The 23,511-nt window shown below is 42.3% G+C and overlaps 1 protein-coding gene and 1 long non-coding RNA gene across 2 annotated transcripts in view; both read right to left on the bottom strand.

The window, feature by feature from the left end:
- Positions 1-543: 543 nt before the first annotated feature.
- SSU72 (SSU72 homolog, RNA polymerase II CTD phosphatase) overlaps positions 544-23,511 on the bottom strand; it is a 50,620-nt gene continuing 27,652 nt past the window's right edge. The window contains exons 3-5 of the mRNA XM_075839604.1: positions 4,724-4,863; positions 3,319-3,437; positions 544-1,139 (exon numbers count right to left, since the gene is read on the bottom strand). Coding sequence (XP_075695719.1) covers positions 1,038-1,139; positions 3,319-3,437; positions 4,724-4,863 — 361 coding nt within the window. The 3' untranslated portion in view covers positions 544-1,037. The remainder of the gene's footprint in view (positions 1,140-3,318; positions 3,438-4,723; positions 4,864-23,511) is intronic.
- Positions 7,147-18,481, bottom strand: LOC142661900 (uncharacterized). The gene is made up of 3 exons (XR_012850837.1): positions 12,083-18,481; positions 9,180-9,282; positions 7,147-7,266 (listed from the first exon to the last, which is right to left on the bottom strand). It is a non-coding gene; the product is annotated as an uncharacterized LOC142661900 (long non-coding RNA).

The raw sequence follows: 23,511 nt of genomic DNA, 5'->3' as shown, positions 1-23,511 counted from the left end.
TGCTCCAAAATCCATTTGATCACTGACTGAAGTCACATGATGACCATGTGATATTGCAGTCAAATTCAGTCTGTCATTGTCCAAACATAATAAAGGTGATCTATCCAATTAATAATTTTGGTTTGTCCATAGCAATCAAGCAGATCACTTAATCTTACCATATATCTGTATAGGTAGCACTTTAAAAAAAAATATACATAAAGTGGTAAATGATATAATTCTGACTAAACACTAGGGGGAGCTAACTGCATTTGTTTTTTTACAGCTAGTATTGAACTCCGGAGTAGCTGTATAAAACGGTTTGCCGTGAGCTCCCCATAGTGGCAGCTGTAGGTATTGTCAAGGAAAGCAGTTCAGTGCCGGGCCCCATTGCAATCACTTGCCCAACCTCAGAAAACACAGTACTGAATTTCCATGCAGTTTATAAGCTGCGATCAGAAAGGTATACTACAAGGTTTGGTAATAAACGCAGACATGGGCTGGACTTCACACATACAAAAAAAATACAAATAAAAAAAAAAAAAAAAAGACAATCCGCAATGCTTATAGCGTACATTTCCAATTTATTACCTATTATTTTACAGATATTAAATATTCATATTTGTAGGTCTGGCATCACAACCATACATGTCAGTATTACCCCATGAACTGACCAGCGGGTCCATCAATGTATTTTTCCCCTCTGACAGCGAAGGGTTAAAAAGCAACTAGAACCCCAAACAGAAACCCCTCATTTGGAAAGAATATACTGTATATATAAAAAGATTAAAATAATACTCATCCAGCACAAATTTTAGGCAATCCTGATTATTTTTTTTCCTCTTATAGATCTTTCATAGTCTATATCAAATCTCCCATATATATATACACAAACGTTTGTACATCCCTGTCCTTTTGGACAAAATACCTGAAGGGAAAACACTTTGGAGAAAAAAAAAATAAAAAAATGTAAAGAAAAAAAATTACAAAATAAAAATAGTCTGGGAATTGTGGCATAATAGCATATTCTCTATGATTAAGGCCTGAGTGGGTTTGCGTCAATAGAAGCAGATCGTGTGGAGAAAGGTCCGTCCACTTTTGTCTTCAAACTCCTGTAAAAGTTCATCTATTTCATTCTCCATGTCGTCTGTGTGTTGTATCTGGAAGAGAGAGACATTCTTATAACGCTGCATGGTTTGTAATACGGACACACATTGCTGCATGAAAACAACTAGGAATGGACTACACTCGTCCAGGTCATCGTCTCCTAAACCAGACCTCGTCTACACCTTCTCCTGCGCAGAGATTTATATCCAGGTTTCACAAGTGTTTATTTTAGGCAATTTACGTCAAATTATGGTGATTGAATGACAGAAAATGTGACGTTTGGTCTGCCTCCTGCTTAGAATCATAAGCAATTGAACCCACTAGTGTATTGTTATAAGGCCAAGATCACACAAATGCAGTCTTGTTTTTTTTGCCAAACACAGGAGTGGTCACAAAAGAAAGAAGATACATCAGTGCTATATACCGTTCATTCCTTCCTATAGGATCCACTTCTGACTTTGCCTAAAAATACTGAGCCAAAAACAGAATGTGTGATCGTGGCCTTATAAAATAATAACCGGTCAGCCCTGGTGAGCAGTCTCTATTAAAGGGGTCGTCTCATCGTGACAACCACATTTTATACAGAAGCCGGCCCGGCATTAGAAACCCCTGGAGTTCAGCTGCTTCCGATCGGGAAAGCTATGACTGGCCTTACATTTTCCGTGTAATATCACATGAAAGCCATTCAAATAAATAGCCATCCATGTAATACATCTGGCTCAGAGATCCACTTCTATGTCAGCTGCATGCCTGGACAGGGCAGATGGACAGGGGTACCCATTTAAGTACCCCCTGCAAAGGATGGGTTCGCATGTTTTTGGTGTTAATGAGATATATATATATATATATATATATAAAAAAGTGTTCCTTAACCCTTGAACAAGAGCCTCAGGTTGAGAAATGTTGTCCTCGAGGGATGCCAGTAAAACGACATCAGATTAATAGATTGGCCCAGTTCATAAATTAAGACAGGAAGGAGTTTTGGAAAGAATAGTTGTCCATGTTGCCAAATCTTCTGCAGACTTCCTCATGGTACAAACTGTAAGGACCGTCCAGTATACAGCGAGGTTTTTATTATGCAAAGTATTACAGACAGGGAAGGGGAGTACGGTATTACAGTATTATTTATGAAGCTCACTGCAGAGGATTTACACTGCGAAAAGAAAACATCTGCGAAGGACGTCCAAACTTGTCAGACCCCGTTCACATAGGACGTAGGTCGGGTGCCATATTTTACGTCGACAATAATGCACGGGCCAGTAGTGTAACGTGAGTGAATGGAGATGTAGGAATTCCATCCGCATGTGTTGTAGTGAGCGGCGCTTTTCAGTTTCCTTCCCAATTTACTCCAATTGACAAAAAAAATAAAATATATATATTGTATTTTGTACAGTATTCGACACAGAAATGCATGAGGTTTTCTGATAAGAACTCGTACTAGTGTTTCTCAGCTGGACTCTACTGTACCTCTGACCTCAAAAATCACATACGGAGGTAGAATATCTGTATTTATGTTGCCTGCCGTACACGGGGCATGCGTGGAACAATAGTCTCATTGCACGGCCATACAGTCTCAGTGTCCATGACTCTGCCATGTGCAGGAGCCCTAAGGAGGTTCCGCATGACTTCTGAACAAATTGGTCTCCTGCTTAACCACTTGATTGAAACAATTATTCAGATTTCTATACAGCAATTATGAAAAAATGATGGCCTATCCCCAGAATAGGTCATCAATATGTGATCGGTCAGAGTCAGACTCCCGGCGCCCCCCTGACGATCAGCTGTAGGTGCCGCAGTGGTCGTACGAGCGCTGCTCTTCCTTCATTGCTCACTGTGAATCGCTGACACGCCTGTAGCGGTAGTTCACAGTACACAGTTGTTTTACCCTTTTCGGCCAGAAGGTGGCTTACACTAACTTCAATGTGCTATACTGTACACCTGTATAATGCCTCATGTACACGGCCGTATTAAAGGGGCGTTTTAAAGAGGGGAAAAAAAATAGCAAGCTGCCAGATGCCATATATTGGAAGTATTTGCCCCTAGCAGCATTGCACATATGGCACCCAATGGACTATGTATGGAATAAAATGGCTATATGGTGCCGCGTGCCGTTATACAGGGTTCATACATATGGCTCTGTAGTGCACATGGAGCATAAGACCAAGTTATTTATATAGCATTTTATTCTGCTTATTCCTGGGGAAATACCCACCAGTGATTACAGACACTTACACATTGGCAAAGTTCACAAATTAAGAAAGCTCCTAGCGTGGCCTCTTCGTGATTATCCTGGATATCGACATTGATGACGTGCACGGATTGACAGGTTTCCTGCTCTCTGGAGTTTAAGTCTGTGGAATAAATAACCCAACAGGTAGAACAGGTTACAATCTGCAAATTCAGATTATGTGTGTCAAGTAACAGGTAAATAATGCAAGAAAATTATTTGTCAATTCATTTTATACAGTGAAATTCTTTGAACCCAACTATCGAGAGCTCGCGGTATAATCCTAGGCCCATATTTTGTTCCTTTTCTTTCTTAAGAGGCCAATTTAAGTAAATCTCCATATAAAGTCTGATGCACCTGAATCGTACAGAGCTGTAATACGGCAGTATTATCATCCTATGGCAGTCCGTAGCACTGTGTAACGCCATTGAAACAAATTAAGCAATGCTTCATTGGATGCCGTATGGACACCGATTTACTCCATAGAATGGAGAGCAATCAATTGCATCCTATATGCACAGATGCAAAAACCTTCATACAATCCACTGCATAGACAGATTGAAAAGGTAACAAGCTGACTACCTGCAGCTGCCACTAGAGGGAGCTTTGGAGCTTACTGCATAGTTTGTACATTGAACTCGACAACACAGAATGCAGTAAGCTCCCTCTAGTGGCGACTGCAGATCTGCGCAGTCTATGTAAGTGATATGGAGCACTGACCGAAAGAGCGCTTCATCCGCTACAAGGATATATTAAGAAATGAATTCATTAACACAGAATTTTGTACCCAACAATAACAATGTCAAAAGGTGGAAGTACACTTAAAAATTCACCCAATTTACCTTTTTTTAAGGCTATGTTCACACGCTTGGCAAAAAACATCTGAAAAAATTGAGCTGTTTCCGAGGGAAAACAGCTCCTGATTTTCAGAAGTTTTTTAAGCAACTCACTTTTTCGCAGTGTTTTTGGAGCGGTTTTTCTATAGAGTCAATGAAAAACAGCTCAAGAAGTGACATGCACTTCTTTTTCGCGGGCGGTTTTTACGCGGCTGTGTAAAAATACGCCCTGTCGGAACAGAACGCCGTATTTCCCATTGAATTCAATGGGCAGATGTTTGGAGGTGTTCTGCTTCCGATTTTTGGCCGTTTTTGCACATACCCTACCTCATTAGTTATGGTGACTTTCCAATCAGATGTATATGCAGAATTGCTGAGAATACAGTCCTATTTTAAGTGGGGGTGATTACTTACATGAAATTTGATCATCTAAAAAACAAAAACAAAAACAAAAAAAAAAAACCCCCCCAGGGCTAAATAGAATGGTTTAAACTAAAACCTGCTTGTGTAAATGAGCCCCAATCCCTAAAACTGTAGATTCTAATCACTTCTGTATGATACAGAATGTCCTTACCTTCTACTACTTGATCATAGACTCTCTCTTCGCAGGTGATCACCAGGTCGAAGTAATCCTTGCAGCTCTGAAATCTCTCTGGCCTTGGTTTTATCCTCTTGTTTCTATCCAACATATGTAAAATACCGTTCTGTGTATATCTGAATTTTTTCTAATTAAGGAACCTTGGCAGTAATAGCATACATATCCGAATACATATAAGGGCCATGCTGTAGTCTATAACAGACAAGGCTAATATGTTAGATTTACCTGGCTGTCAACAAACCTTCATGGGCTGTGACCTCTTATATTCCGGGAGTAGGCTGACGGCATATTTCAAGGCTTGGACAAATGTAAAATTGCAAAAAATCAATTTGTGGTTCTTTTCATTAGAGTGCATTAACTATTACCAGCTGAGAATAGCCAATCTAGTGAATTGCAGTTCTCAATCAATAGGAGAAAAGCTTCCAGCAAGACTTGCGAATATCAAATGCAACCGGAGCCTGGATCGCATTTAAATTTTATGCCTTGTGCTAATTTTATCAACTAAGGGGAATAGAAGCCATTACAATCATACATTTATTCATTCATTAAGGTGGGGGTGGGGAGTTTAAAGGGGAAATCACACAATCTGCTAAACATTGGGCCATTCATCAGGCAGGATATGGTACAATGTAATACTTGTAAAAGAGAAGGTCTACCGGAAACCAAAAAACACACAAGTAATGTGTCCTTAAAAGAGGTATTCCAGCCAAAAGCATTTACCACCTATCCACTGGAATGGAAGTAAAAGGAGTAAAGAAAGTATATTATATCCACTGTATAGGTGATACATGTTGGTGGCGTCCAACTGCCATGACTGCGGCTTAGAGGAGTTTGCATAGAGCAGCGATCGAGCATGCACCCTGCCACGCCATTCAAAGTCTATAGCACTGATGGAAACCGCCAAGCAATACCTCATTTCAGCGATTGTGGGGGTCCCAGACGTTCAACTAACACACAACATTTATTACCTATCAAAAAAAACAAAACACTATACATGTAAGTCAACCCATAACTTAGAATTCAGGGAATGGTGTATAAAAGAAAAGACGTACTGCAGCTGTATATACATACTGACAAATAATCATTTAGCATCTAGTGGGAAAGGCGCAATAAACCAGTGCAGCCATAGACTGGTAACACGTGATTTCATTCATTATAGAAAGGTAACAAACCATATACCCTGTTCTTTATCCTTCGTGGACATGGCTACATACAATCTACGAGTTGTACGGAGCTGTAATACGGCACCCATAGACTGGCCTTTGTAGCTCTGAATGAGCTCAGAGAATACGGAGTTTCTTCTTCTTCTGTTGGAGTACATATGAATCCAAAAGGAAAAGAAAAAAATTCTGACATGCTCCATTGGATGCTACATTACGGAGCTAGGGACGCCATGCGTCTCAGTACAGCTCTGCTGCATACATGATGCCTTAAAAAAAATTATATATATATATATATATATATATATATATATATATATATATATATGAACCATTACATACCTAAAAAAGGGCAGCAAGAAAAAAAAAAAAATGAAAAAAAAAATGACCATGGTGGAGATTATAATACAATTAGGCGGCCAGTTTATGAATGCCGTATTTATAAAGCCTTCCCGCGACACAATACAATCATTTTATTTGTGTGGCGGGGGAGGGACGCGTAGTGATTGACTTTGTAACCTGGTCTTGTTCAGTTGCACTTTGCTCTATAACCTCTGTGCACCACGTTGAGGAATAGGTCACACTCTGAACTACTCGTACTGACGTCTTCATAAATGTGCCAGAATATATATCATTGCTCCAAAATTGTACTGAACTATATAAAAAGACCAATTTTATTACTACACAGCACAAGCGGTTGAGTTGACATAAAGCCGAGTGTTTCACACGTTGCAAACTGAGAGTCTGGAAGTCACTTACCCCAGAAATACTATAACCAAACAGATGTGATGCACAGTACATGGAAATTCGGATGCATCATTAACGTCTGCATGGCTGATAAAGGCCGACAGTTCCTGAAGTTAGTTAAAAAGTTTGTAGGCTTACACAGAGAAACACCAAAACAGACACATATGGCAATACTACTGAACCCCAGGGACAAGGTCTGCACCTCATGCTCCTAGGACATAGAAGTAATTAACAATAATGAACATGTAGAGGACGAGCACGGTACATGTGAAATATACATCACCCTAAGAAGAGAGAAGGATTATGTGTTACCCCGTCCTCCTAATTGTTGGAAGTGTCATATGCCCCCCATCTATGGCCTGACTGGTGCTCCATTGTCGGATAAGCCGGCGTTGTATTCGCAACACACAGATTTATGAAACTTAAGCGCAATCCTTGTAGAATAAAAAGTTCTGCAACTTTGTAATCAACTTTATTTTTTAATTCCTCAAAATTTGAAGTATCCATGCTTCCAGTCAGTGAATGGGAACTTTCTTGGTTACATATATAAGCTGTAATCCTGTCTATGTCCTATACATTGAGGCTTTGTCACGCTTTCCATTTTTACAGGATCTATAAAGGATACGACAGACCAGTCATAATTATGCATCTGTGTTGTACGGATTTGTAATACGGTCTTAGACTACGAGCCTATATGGACCACTGAATTAATATCTAGGACACAGATTATTTTTTTTTCCTCCAAGAATCACATGGAATCCATGAAAGAAAAAATCTTGGCACGTTCCAGCGCATGCCGTGTTAAGTTGGCATTCTCCCCAGAAACCTATTCTAGGGGAGAAAACTGCCTCGAGTACCATAATACTGGGCCATACACACGGCTTTGCTGTAAGCACTAAAATTGTATTTCACTTCAAAGGAATATTCCCAGAATCAATTATCACCTATCCACAAAATAGGTGATTATTGCTGGGAACCACACCATTCACGAGAACGCGGATCCCGAACCCCCTTCATTCCTCCTCACTGTTCAACTGTAGTGCAGAGGACTTTAAATGGCGCAGTGGTCGACCACAGGCTGCCGAAGCATTAAAAGTACATAGGTATGATAGAAACAGCAGAGTACAGCGCTCGGCTGTTTCCATCCGTAACAGACATTGAATGGAGCAGGGGACGCATACTTGACTGCCTCTCCATTCAAAGTCCTCCTCACTGCGAGGGGTGCAGTGAGAAAGTAAGGGTTCAGAACTCCCCTTCTCACGATTGGTGGGTGTCCCAATGATCAGACAATTATCCTGATAGTCGATTCTGGGACAACCGTTTTAAGGTTCAAAATTCTATGCTGATAAATTCTTTTGATGCACTAATTTTAAATGCTTTTTCGAGCTTAAAAAGGGGTTTTCCCATGAGGGACATTTATGACAATGATCGATGCGGGTCCCACCTCTGGGATCTTTAGAACAGGGTCCTCTAAACCCCGTTCTAGCTTTTTGTGCTCACGCTGCCTCCCGGCCACTTCCTGATTACATGGTTGGAGTTACGGAAACAGCGTAACTTGCTGAGCTACGCTTTTTCCGTAACTCCCATAGTAGTGAATGGCAGTTACGGAAGCAACGTAGCATGTGAACTACGCTGTTTCCGTAACCACCGATTATGTAAATCAGTAAGTGGCCGAGAGGCAGCGTGAGCACAAAAAGCTAGAACGGGGTTTGGGGGACCCTGTTCTAGAGAAAGGTGCGGGTCCCATAGGTGAGACATGCATCTGAAATTTATGACCTATCCTATGGATAGGTCATAAATGTCCCTCATAGGGAAACCCCTTTAACTGCTCTGTGTGAATCTGGCCTAAAAATTGGAGCTCAACTGCTTGCCTACACAGCCATAGTGTTAGAGTGAAATTCCGGCTGCCTGACACTTCCACAAGGATGAACAGCTCAAAGTGAACTCAATAAATCGGTTTTCAGTAAGCTTCCCCCTAGTGGCAGCTGCAGGCAGCCAGTACGTTATTTAAAACGGCTGCCAGGTCACAAGGGTCTGATCAAGGGCAGCATATTATAGGACGTTCAGGTCTATGATGCTGGCAGGCAAAATGGACGTAAAAATGTGCAGCCATTTAACAAAATGTATTAAAAGTAGTACAAGGGATTCATGCTTCTACACATGCTGTATTGCTTTTACTAAAACGGATGAACGGTTTTATGGAAAATGATGCCAACAAGCACAGCAGACCTGTACCTTTTATTTGCCGAAATTAAATTAAAATCAGCATGTTTGTCCACTAAGGGGCGCTTACTGAAAAAAAGATTTATCAGTGTTTAATGGAAACTACACATACGCTTGACTGAGCTCCCCCTTGTGGCAGTTGCAGGCAGCCAACATTTTATAAAACAAGGACATGGCTGTGAAAAGGAAAGCAGGGATTGAAAGCTCTTTAGCAGAAAAATAAAGCTCCGACCATTATAAAATATAAATCAGCACAGAATTTCAGACCGACAAACGAAACCGTGTTCAAAAGTTGGACTTACATTTTAAGTGTATAAGAAGTCTCTTGTAATGCGGTTTGCTACAGTGAATCCAGTCTAAGCCTTTTTGAGCTAACCAGTGTTAACTCCAGGACAGGCTTTCAGTCTGTGGATATAAACAAGAATGTTTTAATTTACTGACAGCAAGCAGAGATTTTGAAAAGGAGATTTAATACAAAGTAAATAAGTTTTTTTTATTTATTTTTTTGTTTAAATGTAACCTTTTTCATTTCAGCAAATTTAAAAATGTAACTGGAGCAGCAGTTTATTATATAAAGCCACAACCTTCTCCTCATATTAAAGTTTTGCCATTTGTGTGCCAGACCCTCCCCTGATCTGGGTGTCATTCAACTTCTCCTTTTAGTCGGCACACTAGAATTACTGCATTGTATGGATTACTGCTTCGCGCCTGTTCACATCAGCGTCTGGTTCAGTTCGTGGGTTCAGCTAGACCTTTCCGTCGAAGGAATCCATGAATGGAAAGAAACGTTTGTCTCTGTTCCGGAAGGTTTCATTTTTTGGGGCGGAAACAATAGCGGAGTCTACCGCAGTCAATGGGACTGCAAACAGAAGATATGGTTTCCGTTTGCCTTTCCGTTCATGGGTACCTCTAACGGAACCCATCAAAGTAAGGGTGATGCAGATGTGAACACAACCTTAATGTTATCTGGACTCCACACACACACCGCAATCTGCTACTGAGAGCAGCTGAATTGTCAAATCCTAAACGATCCTTACAAATTCCATCCCCTCGACTATAGAAACTGTAGGCCATTTTCTGGTTGTTTATAGTGAGCGGACTACAGACAACTTAAGCAGGTCATACACATTCGATGTAGATCAGCCGAATCAGATTTCAGCTGGACCAGTCGAACATCTAACAAGTACAGTACGGCAGCGTTTTAACTCTCCCCTGATGGAAGATGCCGGGGGAGAGAAGGGTCAGGCGTGATGAATTCCAACATGCCCGATGCTTTTGTTTGTTAGAAGATAAGCCGCTGCCAGAGGTGCCCGGCAGTAGCATTTTTCCCTACTCCCTATTAAAAGGACACGCACACTCAGCCGAGCCAAATGCATATGGAGCTGTTCGGAATAGCGATCGGCCGAAAAATTGTTCAACCGATAGCGATCTAAAAGCATATGGCCAGCTTCAGACTTGGGAGAGTCATGTGGTTAGAGAAGCTTGTCACATGACTAATTAGCAACAATCTCCTACTTTAAAGAGGATCCCTCCTCTCCTGACAGGTCTATTCTAGTAAATTCTAGTCTCTACTCCGCTTAGTACAACAATTCTGGAGCAGATTTTCTTAGAATTCTACGATGTGCTGTTCCTGTTATTCCTCTTAAAAAAAAAAAAAAGATGAATAAATGAACTGGGAGTAAGCATTGCCCTGGTCAATGGTGCGTCTCTACAGTGTCTTACTGTGGGGAGTGACAAGTTAGTCAATCTGCATAATGAGGCTTTGTTCACACTGCCTTTAGTCTGTTTCATCCAGTTTATTATTTGACGTCAGTATAGCGCTGTCCGCTAAACCGAATGGTTAAGAAGGGTCCTTAAACGCCCCGCACAAAACCACAAGTTTCCTCCCGCTAGCCTAGGTCACATGTTTTTCCTTCGTCTTTGGAAACGGTCATCTTACGGAATACTTTCAGGATCCTAAATCCAAGTGAGAGGACAAAGCTCCATAAGCTGCTCAATGAAAGGGACACCGATAACCAGACGTTTGTAAGAGGGCATTTTATTGGCCCAAAGCAAAATACAGACATAGTAAGATTGTCTTAACCACTATGTAGAACAGATACATGACAATGCAGCAGAAGGAAAACGTACACAGGTGTATTCTTTTAGGCCTACATAGTTTCTAAAACCATCACATGCAAAGATTAGGTTAATAAACCACAACTAATTTTATACACTACATATTTCCGATCTAGCCAATTAGTTTTAGTAACCCCCCAAAAAAGGCAGCATAATAGATTCATTAATAAGGCAGTAACGCATTAAATACTGTATATATATATCTGACAACCGTACTAGCAATATTACACTCAGCCTTTATAGAACTATATATAGCTCTCAAAAACAAAAAAGGGAAGGGGGACGACAAAAGAAACAAGGAGACAGTAGGGGACCCTTGTCAGAAAGTGTTTACCGCTTCAGCTTTGTAACTTGACTTCATACAAAATACAGATGCAGCGGTGACATTTCCCGTAGTAATTCTAGTGATGACGTGACAGGTCACACCACCTCCAGGGATCTTCTGGGACAAGCGACTAGACTTAACAAGACTCAGACCAGCTCTGTGTAGTTGGAGGGTGACTTGCTTATTTTCATGCTGTGATGATCCAGAGCAAGACAAAAATCCTTGAGATATTTGCCAAAAAGTACCTTAGACTTTCCCGGATCAACGACCAAAGTGATTTTGCAAAAATCGTAATATCACTATTTCCAAGAGCCGGTCTTCACCACTTTCCTACTAAGGCCCTATCCCATGTACACATCTCCGGATGGTGGAGATGAAGCTCTTCTATGTACAGACGTCAGATATTCCAAAAAAATAAGGGTTGTCCATTGTAAACATGATCATTAATACTAATGGAGAAATTGTGGCACAGTGTAAGGCCCCATGCACACGACTATAATTTTCATCTGTAATTACGGACCCATTCATTCTATTGGCCACGGACACCTTTCCGTATATTTACATGTGTGTGTCCAGGCTGCAGAAATTACCTGCAAAATATAGAACATGTCCTATTCTTGTCCGCAATTGCGGCACAGACTCGCCCACAGAAGTGTATGGGTGCTTCCGAAATTGCAGATAGCAACAGATACACATCCGTAGTAGTCGTATCTGTATTTGCGTACAGTAAAAACCTTCACGGTCGTGTGCACGAGAACTTACGTGTGATAATCTGATAATGGAGTAGGAAAACGCTCCTCTGCTCCCCCTTCTGTCAGGCTTTGAGAAGAAAGGCAAGCAGTACTGCGCCAGTATTTCTCCACAGCAACAGAGCTAGGTGAGAGTCAATCGTTCCTCTCTTCACCTTGTTAAAGATCTGCAATAGTGAACACATTTGAAAAAAACAAAACAAAACACTGAATTAACAGCACAGTCAAAATGAAAAGGATTTAGGAATGCAATACGATCACAATGCTCCTGTAGTTTACCCTCCATCATTAGTCTTCCTGAAGGTAAACACTTTCTATAAGCTCTAATAGGGCACACGGACGACAGAGCAGGACCCTTGACACTCACAGAGCAGCTCATAATCGAGCATAGCCGGGCCGTCCATGTAGAACCTGGTCAGATGTTCATTTGAACGGCTGGCATTTCCTACTACATTTCCCCCGCAGACTTCTCTTAATGACAAATTCACGAAATTACAGATCCATAGAAAACCATCAAGAAGCCTCGAATTTGTGCTGCAATACTCATGCGCACCTTGCACTTCTGACTGGGGAGCCCCTGTTCCCGCCAGACATTTCCAAATAAAAGCACTGCGCTTCTGCACTGGTGTCTTAATTCTTTGTATGTGTGCGAAAATGCAATGGAAAGGCGGCAAGACCTGGCTTAGTGGTGAAAAACTATTATAGAGCAGGAGTCTGCACTATAATACTTTTTCTAAAATCACTTGTATTACCAATTTGTCTTTTAGCAGTGAGGACTGTGTCAAGCCAGTGCTGCCGGCTGCTCGTAACTCCGAAGTAGGAAACCAAGCGTCCTGCTGGCCTTCATTGCTCCAATATCCAGTAGGGCCGCGTGCACTATAGAATACTACAGCCCTAACGGCCGTTCTGGGTGCAGGAGACGAGCAGAACACGGTCTACTACTGCAGAGTTAGGAGCAGTCGCCGGAAGATGGGATTTTCACACGCGTCGCACGAACCTATAATAGTCTATGGGGCCGTGCAGACAGGTGCAGGATTTTTACGCAGCGCGAGTCCGCTGTGAAAAACTCACGACATGTCCTATATTTGTGCGCTGTTCGCGCATCACGCACACATTGAAGTCAATGGATGCGTGAAAACCACGCATACCACACGGAAGCACTTCCGTGGGACAAGCGTGATTCGCGCAACAGCAGTGAAAAAGATGAATGAAAACAGAAAAGCACCACGTGCTTTTCGGTTTACAAACATCCAAACACTGTCATAATGATGGCGGCTGCACGAAAATCACGCAGCCGCGCATCATATGCTGATGCCACACGGAGCTGTTAAGTGGCTTTTGCACACGCAAAACGCCACGTTTTTTGCGTGCGCTAAATGCACTCGCTCGTGTAAACCCGGCCTCAGCGTGAGAAGTATTAGCTCCTTAAGCTTTCCAGCTTCTGCAAATAAAAGGTTAGTACCCCCCCCCCCCCCCATTCCAACGTTACTGCTTTTCGGTTTAAAATTTTCTAATAACCTTACTATTGAGCCTTCCTTATACATGTATGGTTACTGGTTCTCAGGTCAGATTTTGGGGGTACTTTTGTAAACAGGGATAAAATGTTAAGTGCGATCTAGGTGTAAATACATAAACCGGAAATTACAACAACATTAAAAGGGACCATCATCGGAAAAATTATATTAACATGATTTAAGACTATCCTGTAATGTAATTGGGGCAGCACGGCCGCTCAGTGGTTAGCATCGTGTCCTTGCATCAGTTTGGAATCTGACCATGGACAACATCTACATGGAGTTTGTATGTTCTCCCCGTGTCTGGCGGATTTCCTCCGGGTTCTCCAGTTCCCTCCCATACTCCAATCACAGAGATGGGGAATTTCAACTGTGAGCCCCACTGGCGAGAAGAAGTGTTGACAGCTTCTGTACATTGCTGTGGAATATGTTGGCACTAAATAAGCAAAGAAAACTGTATACATTTCTTACATTCTAGTTAGGCCCCATGCACACGACCGTAAAAACTCCCGTAATTACGGGCCCATAGACTTCTATTGGCCACGGGTACCTCCCCGTATGCTTACAGGAAGGTGCCCGTGCCATTGAAAAAGATAGAACACGTCCTATTTCAGGCCGTAAGTACGGCACGGGCAGCCCATAGAAGTCTATAGTGCTCCGTAATTACGGGCGACTACGTGTGTGCACCCGTAATTCCGGGAGCGTTGCTAGGCGACGTCAGTAAATAGTCACTGTCCAGGGTGCTGAAAGAGTTAAACAATCGGCAGTAACTGTTTCAGCACCCTGGACAGTGACTTCCGATCACAATATCCATCAACCTGTAAAAAAAACAAAAAAACAAAAACGTTCATACTTACCCAGAACTCCCTGCTTCTTCCTCCAGTCCGGCCTCCTGGGTTGACGTTACAGCCCATGTGACCGCTGCAGCCAATCACAGGCGGCAGCGGTCACATGGACTGCCGCGTCATCCAGAGAGGTCGGACTGGATGTCGAGAGGGACGCGTCACCAAGACAACGGCCGGGTAAGTATGAATTTCTTTTACTTTTATTACAGAAAGGGCTGTCCCTTCTCTCTATCCTGCACTGATAGAGAGAAGGGCTGCCGATTACTGCAGTGCAATTTTGCAGCCAAAAACGTGCCCGTAAATACTGGTGCAATACAGGTCGAATACGTGTGACCGAGGACCAGTATTTACGGGTGGACAAAAATACGGTCGTGTGCATGAGGCCTAATTAAACTGGTTACTGGAGCAAACACAATAAGCTGACATTTCCTGTTTTCTGCTGCTCACTTGTCAGCTTTGCTCTAGACGGAGACGGGGTCAAGCAGAGGATTTAACCCCTTATTGACCATCCTATTTTAGGCCCTAATGACCAAGGTATATTTTTCGTTTTCGCATTCAAAGAGCTATAACTTTTCTATTTTTCCGTCGACATAGCTGTATGAGAACTTGTTTTTTTGCAGGATTAGTTGTACTTTTTAATGGCACCATTTTGGGGTACATATAATTTTTTGATTATTTTTTATTACCTTTTTCAGGGGGGGGGGGGGGGGGGAATAGGAAAAAACCCTGAAATTCCGCCATTGTTCTATGCGTTTTAAATTGACGCTGTTCACTGTGCGGCGTAAATAACACGTTACATTTATTCTATGGGTTGGTACGATTACGGCGATACCACATATGTAGAGGTTTTTTTTTTGTTTTACGACTTTTGCACAAGAACACTTTTGAACTAAAATTATTTGTTTTTGCAACGTCGCTTTCCAAGAGCCGAGATTTTTTTTTATTTTTCGTGTTAGTTTTTTGCGGGGCGAGACGTAGTTGTGATTTCTCCTTTCACAAGACAAACGCCCATAGATAGGTCATGACGCTTTTTCCCGCGTAACGGTTTTTCCGCTCGCTGGAAAAACCCGCCTCCGTCTCCCATTGAAATAAATAGGAGGCATTTTTGGCCGTTTTTTGGCGCGTTTTCCGCATAAAAAAAACCTCAGTGTGAACAAATCCTTATTTGAAATACAAGAGTGGATCATAAAAAAAAAATACAAAAAAGTATAAAGAAAAGTTTTACGTTGACAAATACTGACCTTAATACGCAAGTGTGAATCCATACACAGATCAGTTGGTAGAACCAGATGATTTTGGCGAGACTGGCCAACTATCTAATGTGGGTGTGCTATCGGGGAAAGATGGATCGGGCATGTTGGATTTCAATACGCCTGATCCTTTGTTCCCACACAAAATCAGCCCTTACCAGTGGTGTTTGGCAGCGGCTTATTACACTCTCCCCTTTGAAAACGCCAAGTGGGAGGTGTTGGGCACAATGTACTCGAGAGCCAAAAGGACTTGTGCTCTCATATGTATACATGATCGAAGTTCCTTTTCTCTGCACTGCTAAGTCTGTGACCACAAAAGCCGGCTTGAATGTGTTTAAGTCCCCTACCTGACATTGGTATTAGCACGGTAGCATAAAGGATCTATAATTATATTAAAGGGGTCTTCCAGCTAATAAAAAAGTTTTCCTCATTTAGAAATAAATAAAAAACAAAAAAAACTTTATAGATGGCTGCTCCGGCGCTCAGATGAACCATTGCACGGTTATCAGCGTCAGTCACGTGATCATGGCACTTTTAATGGGCGGGTCAATTACATAACGTGTAGCCTGTACCCCCCTCCTCCTCCTCTACATCTTGCTACTCGCAAGCAAGATGTAATTGATATGATCTGATGGACCGACCACTGGGGTGTATTTAGGACAGAGATGGGTGGCTGGAACAAAGGACTACCAACGAAAAGGCGGAGCTGATTTAATCACGTGACTGGTGTTGATAAATGGGTGGAACAGCGAATCTGACCGCTGGAGTGGCCCTCTATATGTAAGTAACTCTCAAATGTGCAAAGACAAACCCCTTGAAATATTTTATAAGGTTTAAATTTTTTATTTTTGCTAATTTTTCCCCTATAAATCACAAAAAATAAAAAAATAAAAATAAAAAAAGTCACTGGTTTTGTTTTGGTACCGTATTATAACCCCACCTATGCCCCAAAATAAATATTCACCAGGTGGTATGTAGGCCAGTATTTGGAAGCCAAAACAAAAAAAAGGTACAAATCTTTTCATTGTTTTTTCTTTTCTTTTCATTTTCCATTTCTCGTTTTGGCTTTCAAATACTCATCTGTTAAATCTTTCCCACTCCAGCCCTGACACACCGGTGGTCTCAGTGCTCTCTCTCTACAATGCTGCAGCGATTACGTGGCGTCCATTCATGTGACCGCTGCAGCCAATCATTGGTCTCAGCAGCGATGCTTACATGTATGGCACGAGACCGCGGAGGCAAGGGATTGGCTGCAGCGGTCACGTGGCTGAACAGATTAGGTAAATAAAGACTGAAAGGAAGAACGACAGTAAGCGCATTAACAGGTAAGGATCGATCATTTTTTAAAATGTTATCCTATTTCCTACGGTCAGGCTAAACCTGTAGACTTCCGGTATATTTACACAGAGCAGTTGTGATGCGATTGTTGCCGTGCGGCCAAGAACTAAAAAGAAAAACGCAAGTGGCTTTGACGTAAGTTGTCACACTCATTAAGACCACTAAAACAGCAATTTATGATTGTACCACACACGTGGCAATAACGGCAGCCTCTAATTATGCCCTTCAGATATATTCACAACCGGCAGGTGCGTTACAGAAACTTCTGCAACTCCCTTTTATACGTGTAAAAGGGGCTATTTCTGCAATGAATCTGACGGATGTGAATACCGTATATCCTTATTGTCACCTCAAAGTGGCAAGGTGCACTGAGCTAGCTGGTAGTATCATTTTCCTTAGTTGAGCACATAAAAATGGTTTCCACAATTTATGAACATGCAGTGAAGTCGAGTCCAGAAACTGCACCAAATTGTGTGTGATCCTGGTCTTCAGTAAATAAAAACAAAACACCAAGTAAAAAACGTGAATAAAATTGGGAAATAACTGTTGCAATCGGCTAATATGGTCAGCCTAGTTTTTAAAAGACATTTTTTTTTTCTCCTAAATTTAGACATGATCAACTAGACCAGAGAGAAAAACTGTGCCAAGCTTGGCACAATGGCACACTCTGTATGATCGACTCAAAACATGTTAGACCCTTTTCTCATTCTAGCAGAACCTCTTGGCTAGTGTACTTTACCAGTATTTTGCTGCTATAAAAAAAAAAAGCGCACACCATTAATCTGGCACATTCAAACGTAGCCATATTGGCGTATGCCATGTAAGACTTTAATGGTGCATTTTGTTTAGTAAATCATGTGTAAATTATAAACCTGGATATACACAGTAGATTGCAGTCAAACGTACCAATTTGCAGGCTTGTACTAAAACCTGGTATGTGGGTGCTGCATCCCCCCCCCCCCTCTGAGAGGAGCCACTTATTGCCCTCTTGAAAAAGATGAATGCATAAATCAGCCATTTATAGTCGAGAAACAGCGAGAAATTGCATGTATCTAATTGGTGTCGTAAACTGAATCACGCACGAGATTATGGTATTATTTCTATACTAGACAAAAATTAGAGGTCCTATCACCGGGACAGATTTCCTGTAGATTAAAACTCCCATACAATACCCCATAAAACGAAAAACTGCCACAAAATGAGTAAGGGTATGTTCACACGTAGTCAACAAAAACATCTGAAAATCCAGAGCTGTTTTCAAGGGAAAACAGACCCTGCTTTTCAGAAGTTTTTTTACCAACTCGCATTTTTCGCGGCGTTTTCACGCCGTTTTCGCAGCGTTTTTTACGTCCGTTTTTGGAGCTGTTTTCATTGGAGTCTATGAGAAAACAGCTCCAAAAACGTCCAAAGAAGTGTCCTGCACTTCTTTTGACGAGGCTGTATTTTTACGCGTCGTCGTTTGACAGCTGTCAAACGACGACGCGTAAATAACAGGTCGTCTGCACAGTACGTCGGCAAACCCATTCAAATGAATGGGCAGATGTTTGCCGACGTATTGGAGCCCTATTTTCAGACGTAAAACGAGGCATAATACGCCTCGTATACGTCTGAAATTTGGCCGTGTGAACATACCCTTAGAAGCTCCGACTTGAATATTTCTCCATTTCTTAATTCCCTTTTACACCGGCCAATTACCAAGCAACGCTGCCGTGTAATCAGGGCAACGATCAGCCGATGAAAGAGCAAACGCTCGTTCATCGGCTGATTGTATCGTTTTAAATGCAGAAAACATTATAGTTGTTGGCAGCAACGATAAACAGCGAGATGTGCTGCCGACATGATGGAAATGTATGGGGACGAGTAATCGGAGTAACGAGCGCTCGTCCCTATACTAGCTCCTTGTGAAAGGAGCGGCGATCAACAAGCTGTCTCGTTGATCGTCGCTAGTTTACAGGGCCCACCCACGTTGGGCCGTGTAAGACCACCTTGTCTCTTCTAGTGCCACCTATAAAAAGTAGGAATTAGACCTACCGGTAATTGTATTTCCAGGAATCCATCATGGCAGCACCACAGGAGGTTGCCCTATTGACCTCTATAGGGACAGGAAGACAGAGGTTAAAGGGCCCCTCCCACCACCCACTTGCCAGTGTTTTTCAATTACTACAGCAGGATGGATGCAACCCGATTTTATTTCTAGGGGTAATAACGGACATGTTACTTGCACAAACCAGAATTTCAATAAAGGGAGGGAATGTAAGGATGCGGTCATGATGGATTCCTGGAAATACAATTACCGGTAGGTCTAATTCCTACTTTCCAGTACATCCCTCATGACAGCACCACAGGAGCAATACCAGATTATAATGCTCAGGGTGGGACTACGGATTGGAGGAATTTCCGTCCAAACTTAAATCCGTATTGGATAGAACATCTAGCCTATAGGGTTTGTAAAACGTATGATGGCTTGACCAAGTGGCAGCTTTGCAGATTTGGTCCATAGAGACTTCTCTTTCTGCCCAGGATGCCGAAACTGCCCTCGTTGAATGGGCTTTGATGCCTTGTGGGGCACATAGTCCTTGGGACTTGTAGGCTTCTTGTATGGTAGTTTTTACCCATCTCGCTAGCGAGCCCTTTGAGGCTTTCTTTCCTCTATTCTTTCCCCCATACAGAACAAATAGATATTTATCTGGTCTCCAAGAGGAGGTTCTATCCAGATACTGAAGAATTGTTCGCCTGACATCCAGGCAATGGAATTTTTCCTTCTTGTAGGTCTTTAGGATCTGGACAAAATGAATTTTTTGGTCCCTATGGAAAGCAGTAGATACTTCCGGAATAAAGGAAGGATCTAGCTTTAGAATGATCTTGTTTAGGTGGGGTTCTATGACCGACTGAGATTGGATATCTCCAATCCTTCTTGCTGAAGTAATAGCGGCTAGGAATGCAGCTTTGAGAGTTAAAAATTGCATACTAAATCGAGTCAAGCGGCTCAAAGGGGGGGAAAATCGCAAAGAGCCGTTAACACTACATTCAAATCCCAGGTAGGTACTGATTTCTTTAGGGAAGGTTTTAGTTTAGAGACCGCTTGAGTGAATCTTCTGATCCACTGATATTCAGCTAAAGGAGTATTGAAAATATTACTTAAGGCTGAAATTTGCACTTTTAAGGTACTAGGGCTAAGCCTTTTTTGCCGGATTGTAGAAAATCTAGGATTTTCACGATGTTGGGAGTAAAGGGGTCTGGTCCTGGGTCTTCATCCCAGGAACAAAATTTATCCCAAATTTTGAGGTAACTGCTTTATGATTTGATAAGATAGTTGAAATTACCTCGTCTGACAGACCCTGGTTTCTCAAGATCAGCCTTTCAGGATCCAGGCTGACAACTTCAGAGTTTCTATTCTCTGAAAGAATAAGGGACCCTGGGAGGGAAGATTCTCCTTGACTGGGAGTATGATAGGGTCTTCCAATGCTAGGTATTTTATGATTTGAAACTTTGACCAATAGGGAAGAATAATGATGAGCTTTGTCAAATCTTCCTGGATTTTTCTTAAAGAAACGGAGGAAAGGCATAGGCCAGATCCATGTCCCAGGGATGGGATAATGCATCTACACCCAATGGGTTGTCTTAGATTTAGGGAGAAGAATGTCTCTACCTGGGAGTTTTTCCTTTTGGCAAACAGGTCTAACTGTGGATAACCCCATATTCGGGTTAAGGACAGCAAGACTTCCCTGTTTAGGGACCATTTTCCAGGATTTACTTTTTTCCCCGACCCTGCTGATCTCGGAGCCTTTTTTTAGGTAGACTGCAGAGACTGATAGGACATTTTTTTTTTCTGCCCAACTGAAAATGTGTAGAGAGGGCCTGAAGAAGTGTGTCTTGTTCCCCCTTGATGGTGAAGAAAGGACACCGCTGTTGTGTTGTCCGATAACACTCTTACAAGCATTCCTTTTATGATGGCTGAAGCTTTTATAAAAGTGTCTCCCATACGGCTTTTAGTTCCCTGAAGTTTAAGGACATCTGAACAGGCCATGTGCCTTGAAAGTGCTGGTCTTGGATTACCGACCCCCAGCCGTGTTTGTTGGCATCTGTGGTAAATACCACATAAGGAGAAGTTCTCCAGGGGACCCCCTTGCTTATGTTGCCAAGTGGCAGCTTTGCTTTATGCAGAGCAACCAATGGAGAGATGATTTCACGGTTTCGGAAATCTGAATCCTAGAATTCAAGGAGTCCTGTACAAGGGTCTGGAGTTAAATTGACTCCATGGAATAGATTGGATGCAAGACGTCATCATTCCCAACATCCGCATTCCTTCCCTTATGGAAGAGGAGCCTTTCCTCCAAAATGTCCTCACTTCTGTCAGTAGAAGTATTTGTTTCTCTCTTGGGAGGGAGAAATGTTGAAGGGAGGAGTCTAGTAGCACTCCTGAGAAGACCTTCTGTTTTTGCGGAGGAAGACCTGACTTCTGGAAGTTCATTATCCATCCCAATCTCTGTAGTAGGGAAAGAACCCGTGACTGTTTAAGATAAAACGGAGTATCTGCTGTCAACCGGAAATAGTCTAGATACGGGAGAATTACTATGCCCTGACCTCTTAAGAATGTCATAAACTATGCCATAATTTTTGTAAAAATTCTGGGGGCGGAGGTAATGCCGAAAGGGAGGCAGAAAAACTGGAAGTGGAGAATGGAAGGACAGCTGAATCGCGAATCTGAGGAATCTCTGGTAAGCGGGGTGGATAGGGACGTGATAGTATGCATCGTTTAAATCGAACGTACACATTAATGCCTCTTCCTCCCATTTGTTCAGTACCTTCAGGTATTGTCCTGTAAGATCCGTTTGGTTTCTTGACTAAGATGATCTTGAATAGTGGCCCTTGAATTTTTCGTTGTGGGGAACTGGAGTAATTGCTCTCAATTTGAGAAATTTCTGGACGTCCAGGATAAGGATCTATGAAGATCTTTTGCTTGGTACCTGGTTATTAGAAATTCCTCTGGAGGAGTGGAGAATTCAAATTTGTACCCTTCTTTTATAATCTTCAGAACCCAAGGGTTCTGGATTATTCCGGTCCATTTGGAATAAAAATGTAGGCGTTTCCCCCCCCCCCCCCTCTTGGCGTCATTGCTTTGAGGACTGAAATGAGTTATTGGGGTTAAGGAGATATCCTCGACCCCTTCCTCACTTGGGGTAGCTCCAGCGACCGGACTTTCTTTTCCCGCTGTAGTTCTGTAAGGTTGGCTCCCTCTGTTGGCGAAACCTCTGAAGCAGAGTTTTTTTTTTTAGGTTTCTCCTCTGGAAACCCCTTCTTCCTATCCGCTGCGTTCTCCAGCATGTTATCCAGGAGAGGACCGAACATCAGAGAACCTGTAAATGGGATAGAACGTAACTTGTTCTTGGACTTCGTATCTCCTAACCACATTTTGAGCCATAACGCTCTTCTAGCAGCATTTGGGAGAGCTCCTCCATTCCTGGCAGAAAATCTAAAGGATTACGCTGAAGCGTTTACCAAGAATCCGGTTGCCAACTTTAGTAAGGGTAGGGATTCTAATAGATCTTGTCATGATGTGTTCATCAACCAATGGGTCTCCAGCTGGTTTAACCATATAAACTTTGCTCTTGCTACAGATGTGGCTGCGATATTCGTAGAGATTACCAAGCTCTTTTCAGCAGTTCGTTGCTTTCCGGCCCATGGAGCCTTCAACAGAGGGATTGTGGGTTTTTTAGCCACCCTGGCTACTGGGACATCTACTTTTGGGATCTCATCCCAAGATTTAGTGTCTTCTGGATCAAAGAGAAGTCTGTTTTTAAACGCTCTTGAAATTTTTGTTTATTGGAAAAAACTTTGTTTTCTTTTCCGATAAGCCCCCAAACATCTCCCTGGATGGTATGGGGTTCCCTGGTATCACGTATTGCCTGGATTAAGGCATCGGACATCTCAGAAGAGAAGAATTTTCCTCGAGTAGATGAAGTTGAAGGCAAGAGTTCCTCTCCTCCTAACTCACCACGGATTCCCAGACAGTCTCCCACACTGACACCAGCATGGCCCCAAGCCGTGCAACTACCGCGATCCAAAGATAGCAGGCACGCTTAGAATGGCCACCCAACTCCGATAAGTAATAAAACTCCTGCTCCGAGTCAGACCCTGAGATGGTGGGCAATATTTTGTTCCACATCAGTCCGTGGCCTTTTTGCCCAGGAGTGTGAGGGAGTTCCCTGAGGAGTGCGAGGGAGGCTACAGACTGACTCACTTTGACGATAGCAGGTACATTCAGTTTAGAATGGCCATTAACTTCGCGAATCATAGCCCTTTTTTTGCAATACAATCTGGACACAATTGTTTCCTATGTGACTCTGGCAATTTTTTCGCACAAGTCGCACATTTTTAAACTTTATCAGTTTGTCTCTGAGAGGAATCTTTATCCTAAAGAGAACAGAAGGCAAGTAAAGTATGGTGTACTTACATACGGAGTCATAACCTTTACTCCAAGGGTGACACTCACGT

This window comes from Rhinoderma darwinii, chromosome 10 (assembly GCF_050947455.1).
Source record: "Rhinoderma darwinii isolate aRhiDar2 chromosome 10, aRhiDar2.hap1, whole genome shotgun sequence".
NCBI classification, from domain to species: Eukaryota; Metazoa; Chordata; class Amphibia; order Anura; family Rhinodermatidae; genus Rhinoderma; species Rhinoderma darwinii.
The sequence above is the reverse complement of the archived record's forward strand: the minus strand, read 5'-3'. Positions and strand labels throughout refer to the sequence as shown.